The sequence below is a fragment of the Lipomyces arxii genome (genome assembly GCF_038497795.1).
Source record: "Lipomyces arxii strain Phaff 12-163 unplaced genomic scaffold V1512scaffold_2, whole genome shotgun sequence".
NCBI classification, from domain to species: Eukaryota; Fungi; Ascomycota; class Lipomycetes; order Lipomycetales; family Lipomycetaceae; genus Lipomyces; species Lipomyces arxii.
The window spans coordinates 616952-630375 of NW_027117701.1; the positions used below are offsets into that span (position 1 = coordinate 616952).

Sequence of the window (13424 nt, forward strand, 5' to 3'; positions counted from 1 at the left end):
AATTAATGAATTTAAGGTTTTTATATGAACTCCCAACGGAGCATTGTGGGTTAGGTCATTGAATATAGAGGGTTAGGTTATGAATCTTGACTATCTTGTTAACAGCTAAAGTACATATTGGTGGACTTAGTTCTCGACAGTTTCATGGCACATTAAACAGACAGTCGGAACCGTCTTTTCTTCTCCGGTCTTGCTTTTGTACTTGATTGTTGCGCCGGTCGAGTCATCGGACAAGTGGATTTTGACGGGGAAGTCCGGTGCTAAGTATTCCGACTCTTTTGATGACGTCTTTTTGGAGTTTGATCTCTTCTTCTTTGTGAACTCTGGTGGAAACTCAATGTCGTCTTTATATTGGGCAATAGTATCTTCAATCACGCAAGTGTCGTGCATCCACTGGTGGCATTTACCGCACCAGATCATTGTTTGGTCTGGATTGTAGTATCGTCTACATTTGCAGTGCTTTCGTATTGGCTGTTCGTTAGTCATGACCAGTCATAATCGGCTGGGATATCTAAAACGTACTGTCAATTCATCCGTGTAAGTATCGTATCGTTGCCGCCAAAACAAGTCAGTCATCTTGTCTTCCTCGTCGCCTTCCAACCAGTGCACGACATTAGCTCTGGCAGAGACCGTCATTGCGTCAATGATGTCCATATGATTTGACGCAACCAGTTCCTTCATTCCGTGATAATACCTACCACATTTATTAGTGGCCAATCAATCAAATCAAAGCATTATACATACTGTCTGCCTCCTGGAAGCTCATTTGGCCAGTACATCCAAAACACCCGGACATAAACGTGACTTGAGTCCGATCCTCTGACTTCCAAAACCCTACCTATCCAAAACAATGTCGGGTCTGTTGTCACGCTATTATTGTATAATCTGTTTGCGTGGTTGACAAACACGTAATCTCCTACTGCAAACTTTTCTTCTCCAACTGGATCGCATAAGCAGCAATTCAGACGTTGCATGTACAGTAATCCTTACCTATAAAGTTCTTGTATCGCATTACTTTATTCCATTCGGCTGTTGGATGCACGACGTACTCTGTTGAATCTTCAGGCTCTGTACACACAAAATTATCATCGTCCAGTTTCCGCTTCTTTGCTTTCTTTAGTGCAGCAGCTTTCGCACTTCCTCTTCGCTCAACGGAAAACGGGATGTTCATGCTTGGAAGTGACGTCGCAGTTGCATTGTCTTCTGCGTCTTCCTCCTGTTCGTCTTCTCCTTCTTCTCCATCAGACACTTGATCTTTCTTTTCTTGTTTTTTCGGCTTTCGTCCTCGTTTATTCGCGCCCTTAATTCCATTCATCTGTCTATTTGGTTCGGTCGCCGGAGTCCCTGAGCTCCGTTCGTTGACTGCAGTATACATCTATACTTTGTGTGCTCTATCGATTATATGAAAGTACTAGGTCAAAATCAGATCAATTCCATAACAAAATGCTCGTGTCCTGTGCTCTACGACGACGCGTTAAACAATCAATTTAGAGAGTGACCTGGCCGGCCAGGAAAGGCTTGATCAACTTGTGTTTGTTCAAGAGTTTATTGTAAATCCGTGAACCCCTTCATTGCAAAACATCGGTACCAAACCCTCATTTACGTCATATATTGGCAACTTGTCGCTCGAGTTCAGATATCCAAGTTTTCACACTTTCTAAATTGTCTTTTTCGCGTTGCTCGAGCTCGTCGACCTTCTTCTCTGCATTCTCAACAGCGTTGAGCCATTTTGCTATATCAGTCTCAGCTCGGTCGAGGGCCTGTTTAATGTGGTCTATCGATTCGACGACCTGGCTGCTTTCAGAATGTAAATGATGTAAACTTTTCAGCCGGTCTAGAAGCGACGGGACAACGCGTGCCAGCGTCTCAATCGTTCCCAGTGAATTGTACAACGTCGTGACTTTTGCATCGTCATCTTGTTCGCCCGTGCGTGCTGGAGCAGTTTTTGGTAAAGTGTCTGCGACTGCAACCAATTGTTGCAGTTTCGTCAAGGACTGGTCGAATTTGTCGGGCGAGAGTGTCAGTGTATTGATTGCTTGAGTCAGAGATGCGAGTGTAGGTAAAATCGGCTGTTCGTATGTTGTTCTCGTCAAACTCGCAAGACTTGAAGTATTACCCAACGCTCTTTCTAAGTTTGCCAGTCGAGCATCCAGGTCCAGCATCTTTGAAGCCGCTGCGTCTGTAGTAAATGTTTCGGCCTTAAACTTATCTGGCGCAGACTTGATCTCCACGACGGACGCACTCAATGGATCAGATCCAAGCACATCTAAAACTCCTATCTTCTTAACCTTCGTGACCGCATTCTTCATGGTCTCAGCCAGCTCGGTCACTGTTTTTGTCGGGTTGTCGCCTTTTTCATCTCGCGTCTCCAACGTAGCAGAAAGTTCTTCAATCTCTTTACTCAGTCGCGCAATCTTCATCTCAACCGACTCAGTCACTGTCCACTCTACAGTACTCGTCCGCAGTGTCTTGTTCAAGAAACGTTCTCTTGCTTGATCGGCTGAAATGCTGGTGTAGTCAATATCTTCATTGTCTTGTATTGACGACGCCGAAGTATCCTATCTGCATCAGACATGCTCTGAAATATGTGTATCTCTTGCTTACCAGCTCCGGTGTCTTGATCTCAACATCCTCAGTCTCATAAACATCTGGTGACCATGTATCCTGAATAAATTAGCAGCTTTCTTACTCAAAAGTAGATCACGAACCAGGTCTGGGAGCGACTGGTATTTGTCTGATACAGCCATTTCGCTGTGCTTCAAAACTGGCGTGAATCTCGTGCTATCTACACATTTAAACCTTAATTTCACGCGTTCTCTTTCTCTACGTAAAAATGAAAAATTGTTCTATGATTTCTACTAAATTATTACTCCTGCCAAACTAAATCGGTCCGAACTTTCTTTCTTTTTGTTCTGAGTACAGCTGATCGATTGAATCTAACGATCGACTTCACCAAACACAAGATCCATGGTACCAATGATTGCAACTGCGTCAGGCAGGAAGTGGCCGCGCGAGATGGCGTCGAAACCGGCCAAATGGGCGAATCCTGGAGCGCGAATCTTGCATCTGTATGGCCGCTCTGTGCCGTCGGAAACAACGTACACACCCATCTCTCCCTTAGGAGCTTCAATGGCAGTATAGGTCTCGCCAGCAGGAACGGCGTATCCCTTAGTGAAGAGCAAGAAATGGTGAATCAAACTCTCCATATCCTCCTTCATGACTGACCGTGGCGGCGGGCTGATCTTGTAATCTTCCACCTTGACCGGGCCAGCTGGCATATCATTCAAGCACTGGAAGATGATTCGCAGTGACTGTCTGAACTCGGCCATACGGATCAGATATCTGTCGTAGCAGTCACCGTTTGTGCCGACTGGGACGTCAAAGTCAATCTTGTCGTAGACTTCGTATGGTTGGTTCTTGCGAATATCGTACAGAACGCCAGAACCACGGAGCATGACACCACTGAAAGAATGGTTTAAAACTTCTTCCGCAGTCATGATACCGACGCCGACCGTTCGCATCTTCCAGATCCGGTTGTCGGTCAGCAGCTCCTCAACTTCGTCGATTCTGTCACCAAACTGTGTGGCCCACATGTAAATGTCGTCGAGCAAACCAGGAGGTAAATCCTGAGATACACCACCTGGACGGACGTATGCGGCGTGGAGACGGGCACCAGACACACGCTCGTAAAACTCCATAAGCTTTTCACGCTCTTCCATACCCCACAAGAAAGGGGTAAGTGCACCAACATCCATAGCGTGGGAAAGCACAGACATGAGATGGTTAAGCACACGTGAAATTTCTGCAAACAAAACTCGAATATACTTTGCTCTGATTGGGATATCAATGTTAAGAAGTTTCTCGACAGCCAATGCAAAAACTTGTTCGTTGGACATCATAGAGACGTAATCAAGACGGTCGAAGTATGGTAATGCCTGAAGATAAGTTTTGTATTCTAAAGATGGACGTTAAAATTGGTCTAAACAGTTCAAATCAATTTTGCGCACCTATTAACTTCTCTGTTCCTCTGTGAAGTAAGCCAACGTGAGGATCAGATCTTAAGATCTCTTCACCGTGAAGTTCAAGAATAAGACGCAACACACCGTGAGCGGCCGGATGCTGAGGTCCAAAATTTACCGTGAATGCTCTGACTTTGCGTTTCTGATTTGCGATGATATCTCGTCCGGTTTCTATTCCAAATTAGCAATTCAATTGAAGTATAAACCTCATGATTCCCGGGCATACGTTTGTTAAAACTGTTTGTCATGTCCTCCTGAAGCGGTACTTCCTCAAGCGATGTCTTTGCAAACGCAGACGTCAAGTCCTGTTCCTCTCCGGCACTTCCCATCGCAGTACTGGTCGCATATCGCGTCTGTCTGAGTAATGCGTTCCTTTTCACGTGTCCGACAAATGCCGGTCGGCGCAAGACATGCCGCAATACTGCCGAAGACTTCAACATGATTTAACGAGTCGAGGTCAAAGTCGCGATGGTGAACTTTTGGGACGACGAAGTTGTTTGTAGTCTTTTTGGCCTTGCGCCGATTGGACGAGCATAAGCGTACAATGCCGTGAGCATTAAATTAGTTACCCGGTTTAATGTTTGTTTCCTCCCAGTTTGAGCCGCACAAGATTTTGTCCTAAATTTTTTGTCTTTCAAGTTTACTAGATTGAAGGCACAAATAAAATGGTGGAATACGCCCAGAATAAGAGAAATAGAGTCGGAATAGAACATGACAGAGTAACAAATGTATGTTACTGTAGACTGCTGTGGATTTTGTATTAATATTTAGGTCTCCAGCACAGATTTTCCCGGTTACTATCCCGGAGAAGATCATTCATGGAACTTCGACAAGTTTAAAAAGGTTTGTCAGTCTGGCTAAGATTTGGCTTTTGCTTATAAATAAATAGAACTTCAAAATTGCTATCAAGTCCTTAAATGACACAGAATCGACGTTTGATTTGATTGGTGTCGATGCTTCCATAGCAAATGCGTTTCGTCGGATCATGATTGCTGAGATTCCTACGCTTGCGGTCGAATACGTATATATTGAGAACAATACGTCTATAATACAAGATGAAGTTTTGGCACATCGTTTGGGATTGATTCCCTTCAAGGCAAATCCTGACTATCTTCGTTGGTTCAAAAGTACGATTATGTACGTAATGACTGGTGATGCTGATACTGACAAACACAGAGGATGACCCTGACTTTGAACCAACTGATTACGATACTGTTGTTATGCAGCTGGCTGTCAAGTGCACAGCTAATCCTAACGCACCCGCAGGAGCAACCGATCCGAAAGTACTGTACAATAATTCAAGTGTCTATTCTTCGTCAATTGTGTTTGAGCCTCAAGGCCGGCAATCCGAATGGTTTCCAGACGGTATATCGCCGTCTAATCCTGACATTCTGATTGCGAAACTTAGACCGGGTCAGGAAATCAAGCTGACAATGCACTGTATCTTGGGTATAGGTCAGGACCATGCTAAATTCAGTCCTGTTGCGACTGCCAGTTATCGTCTCCTTCCGATTATCAACATCATTGGACCGGCAATTACAGGTGACCTTGCCGTTAAATTCAAAAATTGTTTTCCTAAGGGTGTTGTTGAAATAAATTCGAAGGGAGAAGCATATGTCGCCGATGCGAGAAAGGATACCGTGTCTCGTGAAGTCTTGCGTCACGCTGAGTTTGAGAACCGAGTCAAGCTTGAACGACAGCGTGACCACTTTATTTGTAAGTTTGCTCCAGCTTCATATGAGTTTCACTAATCAAACTAGTTTCGATTGAGTCTACTGGTGCCATGCCACCTGATGAGATTTTTCTCAAAAGTGTCCAGCTTTTGAAGCGTAAGTGTCAGATTTTACGAAGTTTCAAGTTGGATTAGATTTACCCTTGGTTTGATACATTGTATACTACTAATCATGAATGGAGTTATGTTACATAAAATAAGTTGAAATAAATCACATTGACGCCTTTACTTATAAAACAAAATGCATATAGTGTTCCAAGCATTAAACACAAATAGCGACAAAGCCAGCAAAAACAAAATTTCTATATGCTAGTAGTCGATTAGACTGTATCATCATGATATGCAAATCTATTTGTTAATGATATACGGGCAATTTATAACAAACATACCTGGACTGCTTTGGACTTATTGGAGCACTTGCCACGTATCGTGCATCATCAGGCGGTCGTTCTAATACTGTTAGTTTACTTGAATTGTAACCTGTTCATTCTTCTTACCATTCTTATCGTTTCCAGTGAGCATTGACTGGATCGACATTGATACTGAGGCAACAGTTTGAATAGGTGACCATCCTGATCCAAGAACGTCTGGTTATTATTAATATTGATCTTCCATTTTACGTATAGCATACCTAAACATATATGACCATTGCTACTTCATTAGTAATACTTCCTATAAACACAACAAAGACAACTAACCTATAAATATGAGGATGAACAGGAATAGGTCTACCGTAAGACTGTATGAATTGAACTTCAGGCGCTTCTATTGGATATGACTGAGTAAATCTGAATTGTAGTCTAAACTTCTTGCCGATATAAATTGGATTATTATCAATGACTTCGATATCAATAAGCCATAATCTGAAATCCTCAGCTTGAAATACAGAGATTCCTGTTGAATGTTAGAACGTTCGAGCGAATCGTTTCAAATTCATACCAACTGAAGGGCTATTCTTTAATTCTTGGAGTTCACGTCCAAGTCTTTTTGTATATGCAAACATTAAACGCTTTTTATATTATATAGTGAATTTCTTATTAACAGGTGTATCGAATAATAAAAAGAAGTCAAGTGAGAAATTGGGAGGTTTATGTAAGTTAAGTTTGGTACAGTATTCAGTACGAAGTCCTGTACGTTATACATCGTCAATACGCACAGTCTACTGTGTGAACAAATGGCGAATAGAAATTCAAAACCAAACAGTGTTCCAGCTGGTGACAAAAAACCACTATATCAAGATGCTGTGAGAGATACCGAAGTCTTTGCTTCTGCTACTCGTGACGCGCCCCTTCACGTCTATCTGAAAGACGTTGCGTTCTATCATAGTGATGGCAGTCTCTCTGATTTTACTGGTGAAGATCAGTTGCAACAAAACATGTATTTCTGTATGGAGGGTCTTGTTGCAAACACCCAAGTTTTGCAAAGTCTGTATTCTGAAATTGTCATTCTGTGGTTTCTGTTTGCTCATTCGATTATCTTTAGATGCGGGTGTAGATCCGGATGCAATAAGGAGAGGATTTTCTGTTCGTGTCCTCAAGTTTCTTCAAGTTTCTATCAATTACTACCGATCAGCTGGAGATATCAGTATTACGGTCTATGTCAATAACGTTACGTTTTACTGTGTCAATCCTCATCCTAAGTACACTCGATATTGGCAATTCATAGTCTACGGTGCAAAGTTTTATGGTACAGTCATTGCATTCTTACCGTTGTGTATTCAATTGACAATCAAGATTTCATGAGACACGAACTCTTAGTGAAGAAGTCGACAGACAGTTTAAGGGCACTATTATTAGAGGTATGATATTTGGACTAGTCATTGACGAAAATACTCACGGTATCAGTATAAATCGCTGAACCCACTCGTAGGAAAACCTGAAAGTTTGTTACGTAATGAGGCAACGTTTATACTGTTTTGCATAATTCGTGAATGGGGGGACTGGGAAGGAACAGTGCTTTACAAAGAACTACGAGAGAAATACATGGTATGTCTGAACTGTTACTTCTATGCAAATAAGGTATTCACAACTGTCAGCCTCTTCATTCCAGAATTTACAAAGTCCTAAATGACAGTCAACAAATCGGCATCCACAAAGCTCTGCACAGCGCTGAACGTATCAAGTCCAGCAAATCTCCAATTGTGCTGATACAAATAAAATGTATGGATACTATCGAAAATAGCATCGAGCCGTATCGACCCGTCACAAGACACAAGGCAGCTAAAGTGATCACAGGACAGCAAAACGCCGCGACGGCACAAACAAGCTCACAGCAAGCATCCTCGGCATTATCGCCATCGGCACAAAGCACATCGAGTAAGATCCCAGCACAAAATCCACAACAGAATCACTCTCCAAATTTGCTGCCCGCGTCGCCAAGCGTACCGATGCGTGAGCAACCATCAACCGCACAACAGCAAAAACCAAAGACTGCCGACCCGCGACTGGCAGTTACCCCACCTCCTGCAAAAAAACCAACACCGGCAGCACAGGCTTTTGAACCGGTTCCCGTGGCAGCAAAGCCAGCTGCGCGACCTTTGCAACCGGTCGTCAGCATAGGACAGAAACACGCCCGGGATGATGAAAAGACTTTAAAAGCACACCAGACTGCGACGGCACCAATGAAGCGGCAACGAATGGCCGCACCTACTGAAGTACAGCGCGAGAGTCAGGCCGAAATTAAAGCAGAAGTAAAATCATTGTCTCCAGTTGTCATCAAGCGCGAAACCTCAACCACGGAAGTCCCCAGCACGAAACTACCTGAACGATCAGCAGAGAAATTTAAAGAAATTGTGCTTGCAGAGCATAACCTCGCGCAAGCAGGACCCCACCATGACGTCAAAGAGCTTGCGAAAGCCGTCATGCCGAACGCGCTGAAGCTCGCGTCCGCGTATCGCGCAACTCGCCCAATCCCGGGCTTGACTCCGGAACTCGTGTCGACGCTTGCGAACTTGAGGCCGATTGACTCGCAGTCGCCGATCCGGCACGAGACGGTGCCGCAAGTAATGCCGAACGGTAACAGCACAGTGTGGTACTGTGCGGTGCACGGGTGCAAGTACTTCTTGCTCAATGCGACGTCGTTGGCAGGAAAGGTCAAGATTAGAGATCATTACGCGGAACACGTTGCGGACTACGAAATGTTTAATGATGAAGCCGATGATGTCAAGCAGTTTGGCAAAGTTAACACCGAAGACGAAGAGAAATTGAAGCTTGCTCTAGAGCGCAAAGCTCTCGCAAAGAAAAGCAAAAAACACAAACAGAGTGGTGCTGATAACAGAAATGTCGAGTATGTACATTTCTTATTACTTTCATTTTGACTAACCAGTTGAAGCGCATTGGTCTCAAAACTGGAAAGCATAGCAAATGAGTGGAAGCGGTTTGATGATAACTTGGATTTCCTGTAATTATGATGTATATTAGTACATCAGTACATCGGTACATCGGTTCTTTGTATCTGATGTAAACGGCATGGGTCGACAACTCATGGGAGTAAATTGTAGAACTTTGTTTTGCTAAAGCACATACATTCTTTGTTTTCAGCATTCCAGCTCCAGCTGGCACGAATAATACACATACTTCTGATGCATAGCTTTAGATCTATCTCAAAGCACAAACAAACCACTTTTCTTCTCTATTTTTTTTTTACCAATCATCTTCGTCACTCTCGTCATCCCTAGACCGCATCCGGCTGTGCCGCGCTTTGAGGGCCGACGCAAGATCAATTCCCGGGTTCACAACCGGCTGCTGCACCGCGGCAGGTTCCGCAGCTACAGGCTGTGCGGCCGCTGGAGTGTACCCATTGGTTCGCGCCGGAGGCAGTGGTGGTGGAGGTGGGGCGTAACCTGCTGCAGGCGCAGTCTTGACTTCTTCGAGGTACGCGGCCGGTGTCCATCCTTCGACAGCGGTACCCGGCTTCTTGGCAAGATACCACCCGTTTCCTTCCATGTTGACCACAATCACAATCTCGTCTTTCCGAATAGACAGCTGGTTCGCGCCTTGCGCCTGGAAATCAAACAAGGCTTTGAACGTAGGCTCAGCTGGAGGCGGCGGCTGTGTGACTTGAGGTGGCGGCCGTGGTGGAGGTGGTTTGGCAGCGGTTGTGCTCGCGCGGTTGGCCGCCTGTACAGGTTTTACTGCAATCGGTCTCGCGGCAACAGGCTTCTGTGAGACAGGTCGAGTGTGCGCAACTGGCTGTGCATGGGCGTTCGTAGCAGCAACCGCTGCGGACACGGCGTCTGATGTGCCGTTCCTGGCCGGTGTCGCTTGCGGCTGCTGATAGTGTCCGTTGGTGGCAGTGTTTCGCACAGGTGCAGCGGGTACAGGGCGCGCGGCAGCCGGTTGTTGCGCGACTGGCTGTGCAGCTGGCGTAGGATTATACGCTACTGGTGCCTGACGGCGAGCCGCTGGTGCTGCAGCAACGCCTTTTCGTCGAGGCGTTGGCCGCGAAATACTGCTCGCCGCATCGCCAGGTGGTACACGGACAATACTACTCTTGTAGATGTCATCACGCGGCACCGACGGATCTTTCTGGAACTTGACAGTTGCATTCTTTCCCGGCTTCTTGTTATATTCGATCGTCGGTCCTATCCGAAGATTTAAGTTCGGAAGAATCATCTTCAGCCGCGTGACCAGCTCGGTCTTGAACACGCACCACAGTAGCGGGTCAGCTTCCTGAGACGAAGTTGTGCCAACCGCAAACCAGTCATCGCGCAAGTTGGACATACTGATGTGTTGAATTTGGTTGATTGCAATAGTTCGCTCGGTCGCAATCACCAGCTGTCGATTAATGATCGTCTCAGAGATAATGTACAGTGCCTTGTTGGTCAGCACAAACACACGTGGAGTGCGCAGACTCGTACGACCAAGTTTGGCAATAAGCTGCTCACCACGACACGAGAAGTGGATCATCTCCTTGCTTGAGATGTTCGCACCCGACCGAATAAACTCGCCCTGACCACCAGAGTTGCCAATCCCGAGGTAATCAGCCATGAAGCGGCGAGACCCAATAAGTGACATTCGCCGGCGCTCTTTCCGGTTGGCGAGAACTTGGTGGCCGTAATCTCTGGTCTGGATATACTGACTTCCGCCGGTCACACGACGCCATGCCCGTTGTATTACGATTGCACTGTCGATCTTGCGTTGCAGATATGCACGCCACGCGCGCTGGATTCGTGCCGCCATGTTGTGCCAGTACCGATCTCGCATGTGCTCCAATGCAAACAAAGTTTCTGGTGTCTTGATGAACGCTTTGGAGACACCCATCTGGTACTCTTCCTTTGGAATCGAAGAGTCATTTAAAATCTGCAAGCAAGCACTCTTGGCGTCGCCAGTCCAGATGTAGTCACCGGCATACGATGTCTTACCTGATAACAAGTAAAATCTCTCTGCGAATTTCTCAAATGTTTGACGGTAAGCGAAACCAGCACGACGGATTCGCACGTTTTCTTGTAAACCAAGATACTTGATCTGATGCAGCACCGCCTTGTCGTCATATTCAGTCGGTGACTTGTTCTGGTTAGGTTTAATGGTACGAATGTATGACGGCTGGCAACTCATAAGCGTCTTGACTAGGTCGTTGGCAGACTGCTTGATCTTGTCACTAGCGGTCGGCGGTCGGCGCTTGGAGTCGTGATCAATCTTATCGGGAAACAAAGACGTCAAAAATTTGTTTCCGCTTGAAGCAATCAAATCCAGAAGATCCTTAAGCATCTGATCTTTGTTCTTGTCGGTCATACCATCGATACGGTACATCACATCACCAGCATAATGCTTGATGACAAACTTTCCTTGTCGCTGCTCAAAATGAGGGTTTTGAGCGACAAGAGACAGACGCTGGGTGAACGACTGGTCGGCAGCGGAAGAATCAGCGTGGGCAGTAGCGCAAGCATCGTTCAAAGCAGCGAAAATACCCGGTGGTCGCTTTTCCTCAATAAGGTCACACACAACCTTGTTATTGAAGTACTTAATCGGCGTCCATGCAATCTGTTCACGAACATACTCATCCTGTTCGGTTTTCAAAGTCAGCTGAATGAAAATCTGCTGTAACTTTTCGTTGACGTAGTTGATGCAAATCTGTTCAAAAGAGTTGTTTTCGAAAATCTCGAAACCGTAGATATCTAAAATACCAACAGTCTTGGAATATGCGCCTTGAGCTTTGAGTGAAACGTTGACACGTTCGACAATCCAATCGAACAAATTCGAGTACATGTGGTTGGCCAAGGCATCACGCACGGCCCGTGCCTGTGTGCAATTAAGCGGGACCTCGTAGACTGAACCACGTCGGCCACCGCGTGAAGTTTCCATGATTCGAATGACAAGTGCTTTCTCAACTGCTTGCGGAGTCACACCCATCAGATATGCCACAAAGTTGATGACCGACATGTCGCGAATCGAAGCGTTTCCTTCAGCGTTTTCAATAAAGTCAACATTTCCAATCCACAAAATCGTAGCCAGGATCTTAAAAATCTCGTCCCGCTCGTGTTCGTGCAGACCGATGACGTCCATGGCTTTAATTGTATCAGCAAAATCCTGAACATCGTTGATGCCGTCGACAGTAGTACACTGTGAAGCAGATGTGTAGATGTATGACTCTGGCTGTTGTATACCGAATTGCTCACGGTATTTTTGGCTTGCACCTTTAGTGAACTGATAGAAAATATGGAAATTTCGCTCGTTGCGGATCTGACCCACAACACGACTTTTCTCCAGCAAGTAGTTTGTGATCTTTGCACCAACAGGCTCAGCAATGGTGTTAAATTGAATTTCCAAGTACTTTCCATGACGCGATGAGTTGTTGTTTCGCAATGTTTTGGCACAACCAAACGATTCAAGAAGCGGGTTGGTAGCAAGAACCATATCTTTGATCTTCTGGATGTTTGATGACGAGCTTCCCGATACTGATGCAATGTATTGCATAATTCGTTTTGCGGCTTCTGTCTTTCCAGCACCTGATTCACCACTAGGAGACGTGTGAACACTGACATTGGAAATATCATAGTAAGACGTACCTAATAATCACACATTGATTCTCATCGTATGATTTCATATGATAATACGAAGCTTCAGCGACAGCAAAGACATGAGGAGGAACCTTTATAACAGGTTAAAATAATCGTGTTTTATACAGTATAGAACTCACTTCTAATCGATTTCGGCCCCTGTAAGATTCTAGTACAGCGTCTGTATAGATTCCAAGATCTCGAAATGGGTTGACTGAAATAAGCTATTAATTCTGTCAGGACTATTGACTCAATTGCGATTCAAATGAGCATACCACATGGCCGATATACGTCTATAATTGATTAGCAATACATTCTCCACGCAGAAACAGATAGTATAAGGACGTACATAAATAAGCTTATTCTCGAATCTCTTCTTCAAGTTGTCATTGATTGCTTCTTCAGAGACTTTAGAGAGCAACGTCAGATCAGATACACCGACTTCTTTCGGCTTAGTAGCATCGAATACGGCCTTCTTGACTGCCCGTTTCGCCGGCTGTTGAGCAGTTTTGGCTGCTGCCTGATTTTTGCTACGACCGGCGCGCTTTGTTACCGCCATCTAAACTAAAACAGTTTATGTGGTATGAGGAGTAGAGAACGGGAAACAGATTGACCAAAGTTGATTAAATTCGGCAGCGGATTTGACGACAGTTTACGATGATTTGGCTGAGTGAGG

General features: G+C 45.1%; 7 protein-coding genes across 7 annotated transcripts; 2 read left to right on the plus strand and 5 right to left on the minus strand.

The window, feature by feature from the left end:
* Positions 1-126: 126 nt before the first annotated feature.
* V1512DRAFT_245686 (uncharacterized protein) lies at positions 127-1375 on the minus strand (the record flags this gene model as incomplete). The annotated part of the gene is made up of 4 exons (XM_066914389.1): positions 127-471; positions 523-694; positions 745-940; positions 991-1375. 4 exons carry the CDS (start codon positions 1373-1375, stop codon positions 127-129), a joined length of 1098 nt encoding a protein of 365 aa, XP_066773594.1.
* A 229-nt stretch (positions 1376-1604) lies between these two features.
* On the minus strand, positions 1605-2747 carry V1512DRAFT_245687 (Dynamitin-domain-containing protein; the record flags this gene model as incomplete). The annotated part of the gene is made up of 3 exons (XM_066914390.1): positions 1605-2558; positions 2605-2664; positions 2709-2747. 3 exons carry the CDS (start codon positions 2745-2747, stop codon positions 1605-1607), a joined length of 1053 nt encoding a protein of 350 aa, XP_066773595.1.
* A 94-nt stretch (positions 2748-2841) lies between these two features.
* V1512DRAFT_258109 (nife hydrogenase-like protein) lies at positions 2842-4528 on the minus strand. The gene is made up of 3 exons (XM_066915376.1): positions 4246-4528; positions 4008-4190; positions 2842-3955 (listed from the first exon to the last, which is right to left on the minus strand). The coding sequence occupies exons 1-3, from the start codon at positions 4457-4459 to the stop codon at positions 2937-2939; spliced, it is 1416 nt and encodes a 471-aa protein (XP_066773596.1). The 5' UTR covers positions 4460-4528; the 3' UTR covers positions 2842-2936.
* Positions 4529-4578: 50 nt separating this feature from the next.
* Positions 4579-5975, plus strand: V1512DRAFT_274077 (DNA-directed RNA polymerase). The gene is made up of 5 exons (XM_066917756.1): positions 4579-4747; positions 4791-4862; positions 4909-5146; positions 5196-5735; positions 5780-5975. Exons 1-5 carry the CDS (start codon positions 4685-4687, stop codon positions 5884-5886), a joined length of 1020 nt encoding a protein of 339 aa, XP_066773597.1. The 5' UTR covers positions 4579-4684; the 3' UTR covers positions 5887-5975.
* A 3-nt stretch (positions 5976-5978) lies between these two features.
* Positions 5979-6916, minus strand: V1512DRAFT_66962 (ubiquitin-conjugating enzyme/RWD-like protein). The gene is made up of 6 exons (XM_066918469.1): positions 6691-6916; positions 6450-6645; positions 6383-6402; positions 6249-6338; positions 6141-6201; positions 5979-6099 (listed from the first exon to the last, which is right to left on the minus strand). The coding sequence occupies exons 1-6, from the start codon at positions 6752-6754 to the stop codon at positions 6072-6074; spliced, it is 459 nt and encodes a 152-aa protein (XP_066773598.1). The 5' UTR covers positions 6755-6916; the 3' UTR covers positions 5979-6071.
* V1512DRAFT_258116 (uncharacterized protein) lies at positions 6783-9369 on the plus strand. Its single transcript, XM_066915377.1, has 6 exons — positions 6783-7175; positions 7234-7437; positions 7485-7549; positions 7596-7736; positions 7787-9036; positions 9082-9369. Exons 1-6 carry the CDS (start codon positions 6926-6928, stop codon positions 9152-9154), a joined length of 1983 nt encoding a protein of 660 aa, XP_066773599.1. The 5' UTR covers positions 6783-6925; the 3' UTR covers positions 9155-9369.
* Positions 9370-9392: 23 nt separating this feature from the next.
* V1512DRAFT_203291 (P-loop containing nucleoside triphosphate hydrolase protein) lies at positions 9393-13307 on the minus strand (the record flags this gene model as incomplete). Its single annotated transcript, XM_066913289.1, has 5 exons — positions 9393-12708; positions 12758-12840; positions 12889-12972; positions 13024-13041; positions 13098-13307. The coding sequence occupies 5 exons, from the start codon at positions 13305-13307 to the stop codon at positions 9393-9395; spliced, it is 3711 nt and encodes a 1236-aa protein (XP_066773600.1).
* Positions 13308-13424: the final 117 nt, after the last annotated feature.

Coding starts and splice junctions, on each gene's coding strand:
- V1512DRAFT_258109 (XM_066915376.1), bottom strand. CDS start 4,459: ATGTTGAAGTCTTCGGCAGTATTGCGGCATGTCTTGCGCCGACCGGCA. Junction 4,191..4,245: donor GACAAACAGTTTTAACAAAC/GTATGCCCGGGA, acceptor AATTTGGAATAG/AAACCGGACGAGATATCATC. Junction 3,956..4,007: donor AGGAACAGAGAAGTTAATAG/GTGCGCAAAATT, acceptor GTCCATCTTTAG/AATACAAAACTTATCTTCAG.
- V1512DRAFT_274077 (XM_066917756.1), top strand. CDS start 4,685: ATGGTGGAATACGCCCAGAATAAGAGAAATAGAGTCGGAATAGAACAT. Junction 4,748..4,790: donor AACATGACAGAGTAACAAAT/GTATGTTACTGT, acceptor ATTAATATTTAG/GTCTCCAGCACAGATTTTCC. Junction 5,147..5,195: donor CTATCTTCGTTGGTTCAAAA/GTACGATTATGT, acceptor TGACAAACACAG/AGGATGACCCTGACTTTGAA.
- V1512DRAFT_66962 (XM_066918469.1), bottom strand. CDS start 6,754: ATGTTTGCATATACAAAAAGACTTGGACGTGAACTCCAAGAATTAAAG. Junction 6,646..6,690: donor AAAGAATAGCCCTTCAGTTG/GTATGAATTTGA, acceptor AACATTCAACAG/GAATCTCTGTATTTCAAGCT. Junction 6,202..6,248: donor CACTGGAAACGATAAGAATG/GTAAGAAGAATG, acceptor TAACAGTATTAG/AACGACCGCCTGATGATGCA.
- V1512DRAFT_258116 (XM_066915377.1), top strand. CDS start 6,926: ATGGCGAATAGAAATTCAAAACCAAACAGTGTTCCAGCTGGTGACAAA. Junction 7,176..7,233: donor AAACACCCAAGTTTTGCAAA/GTCTGTATTCTG, acceptor GATTATCTTTAG/ATGCGGGTGTAGATCCGGAT. Junction 7,737..7,786: donor AACTACGAGAGAAATACATG/GTATGTCTGAAC, acceptor CACAACTGTCAG/CCTCTTCATTCCAGAATTTA.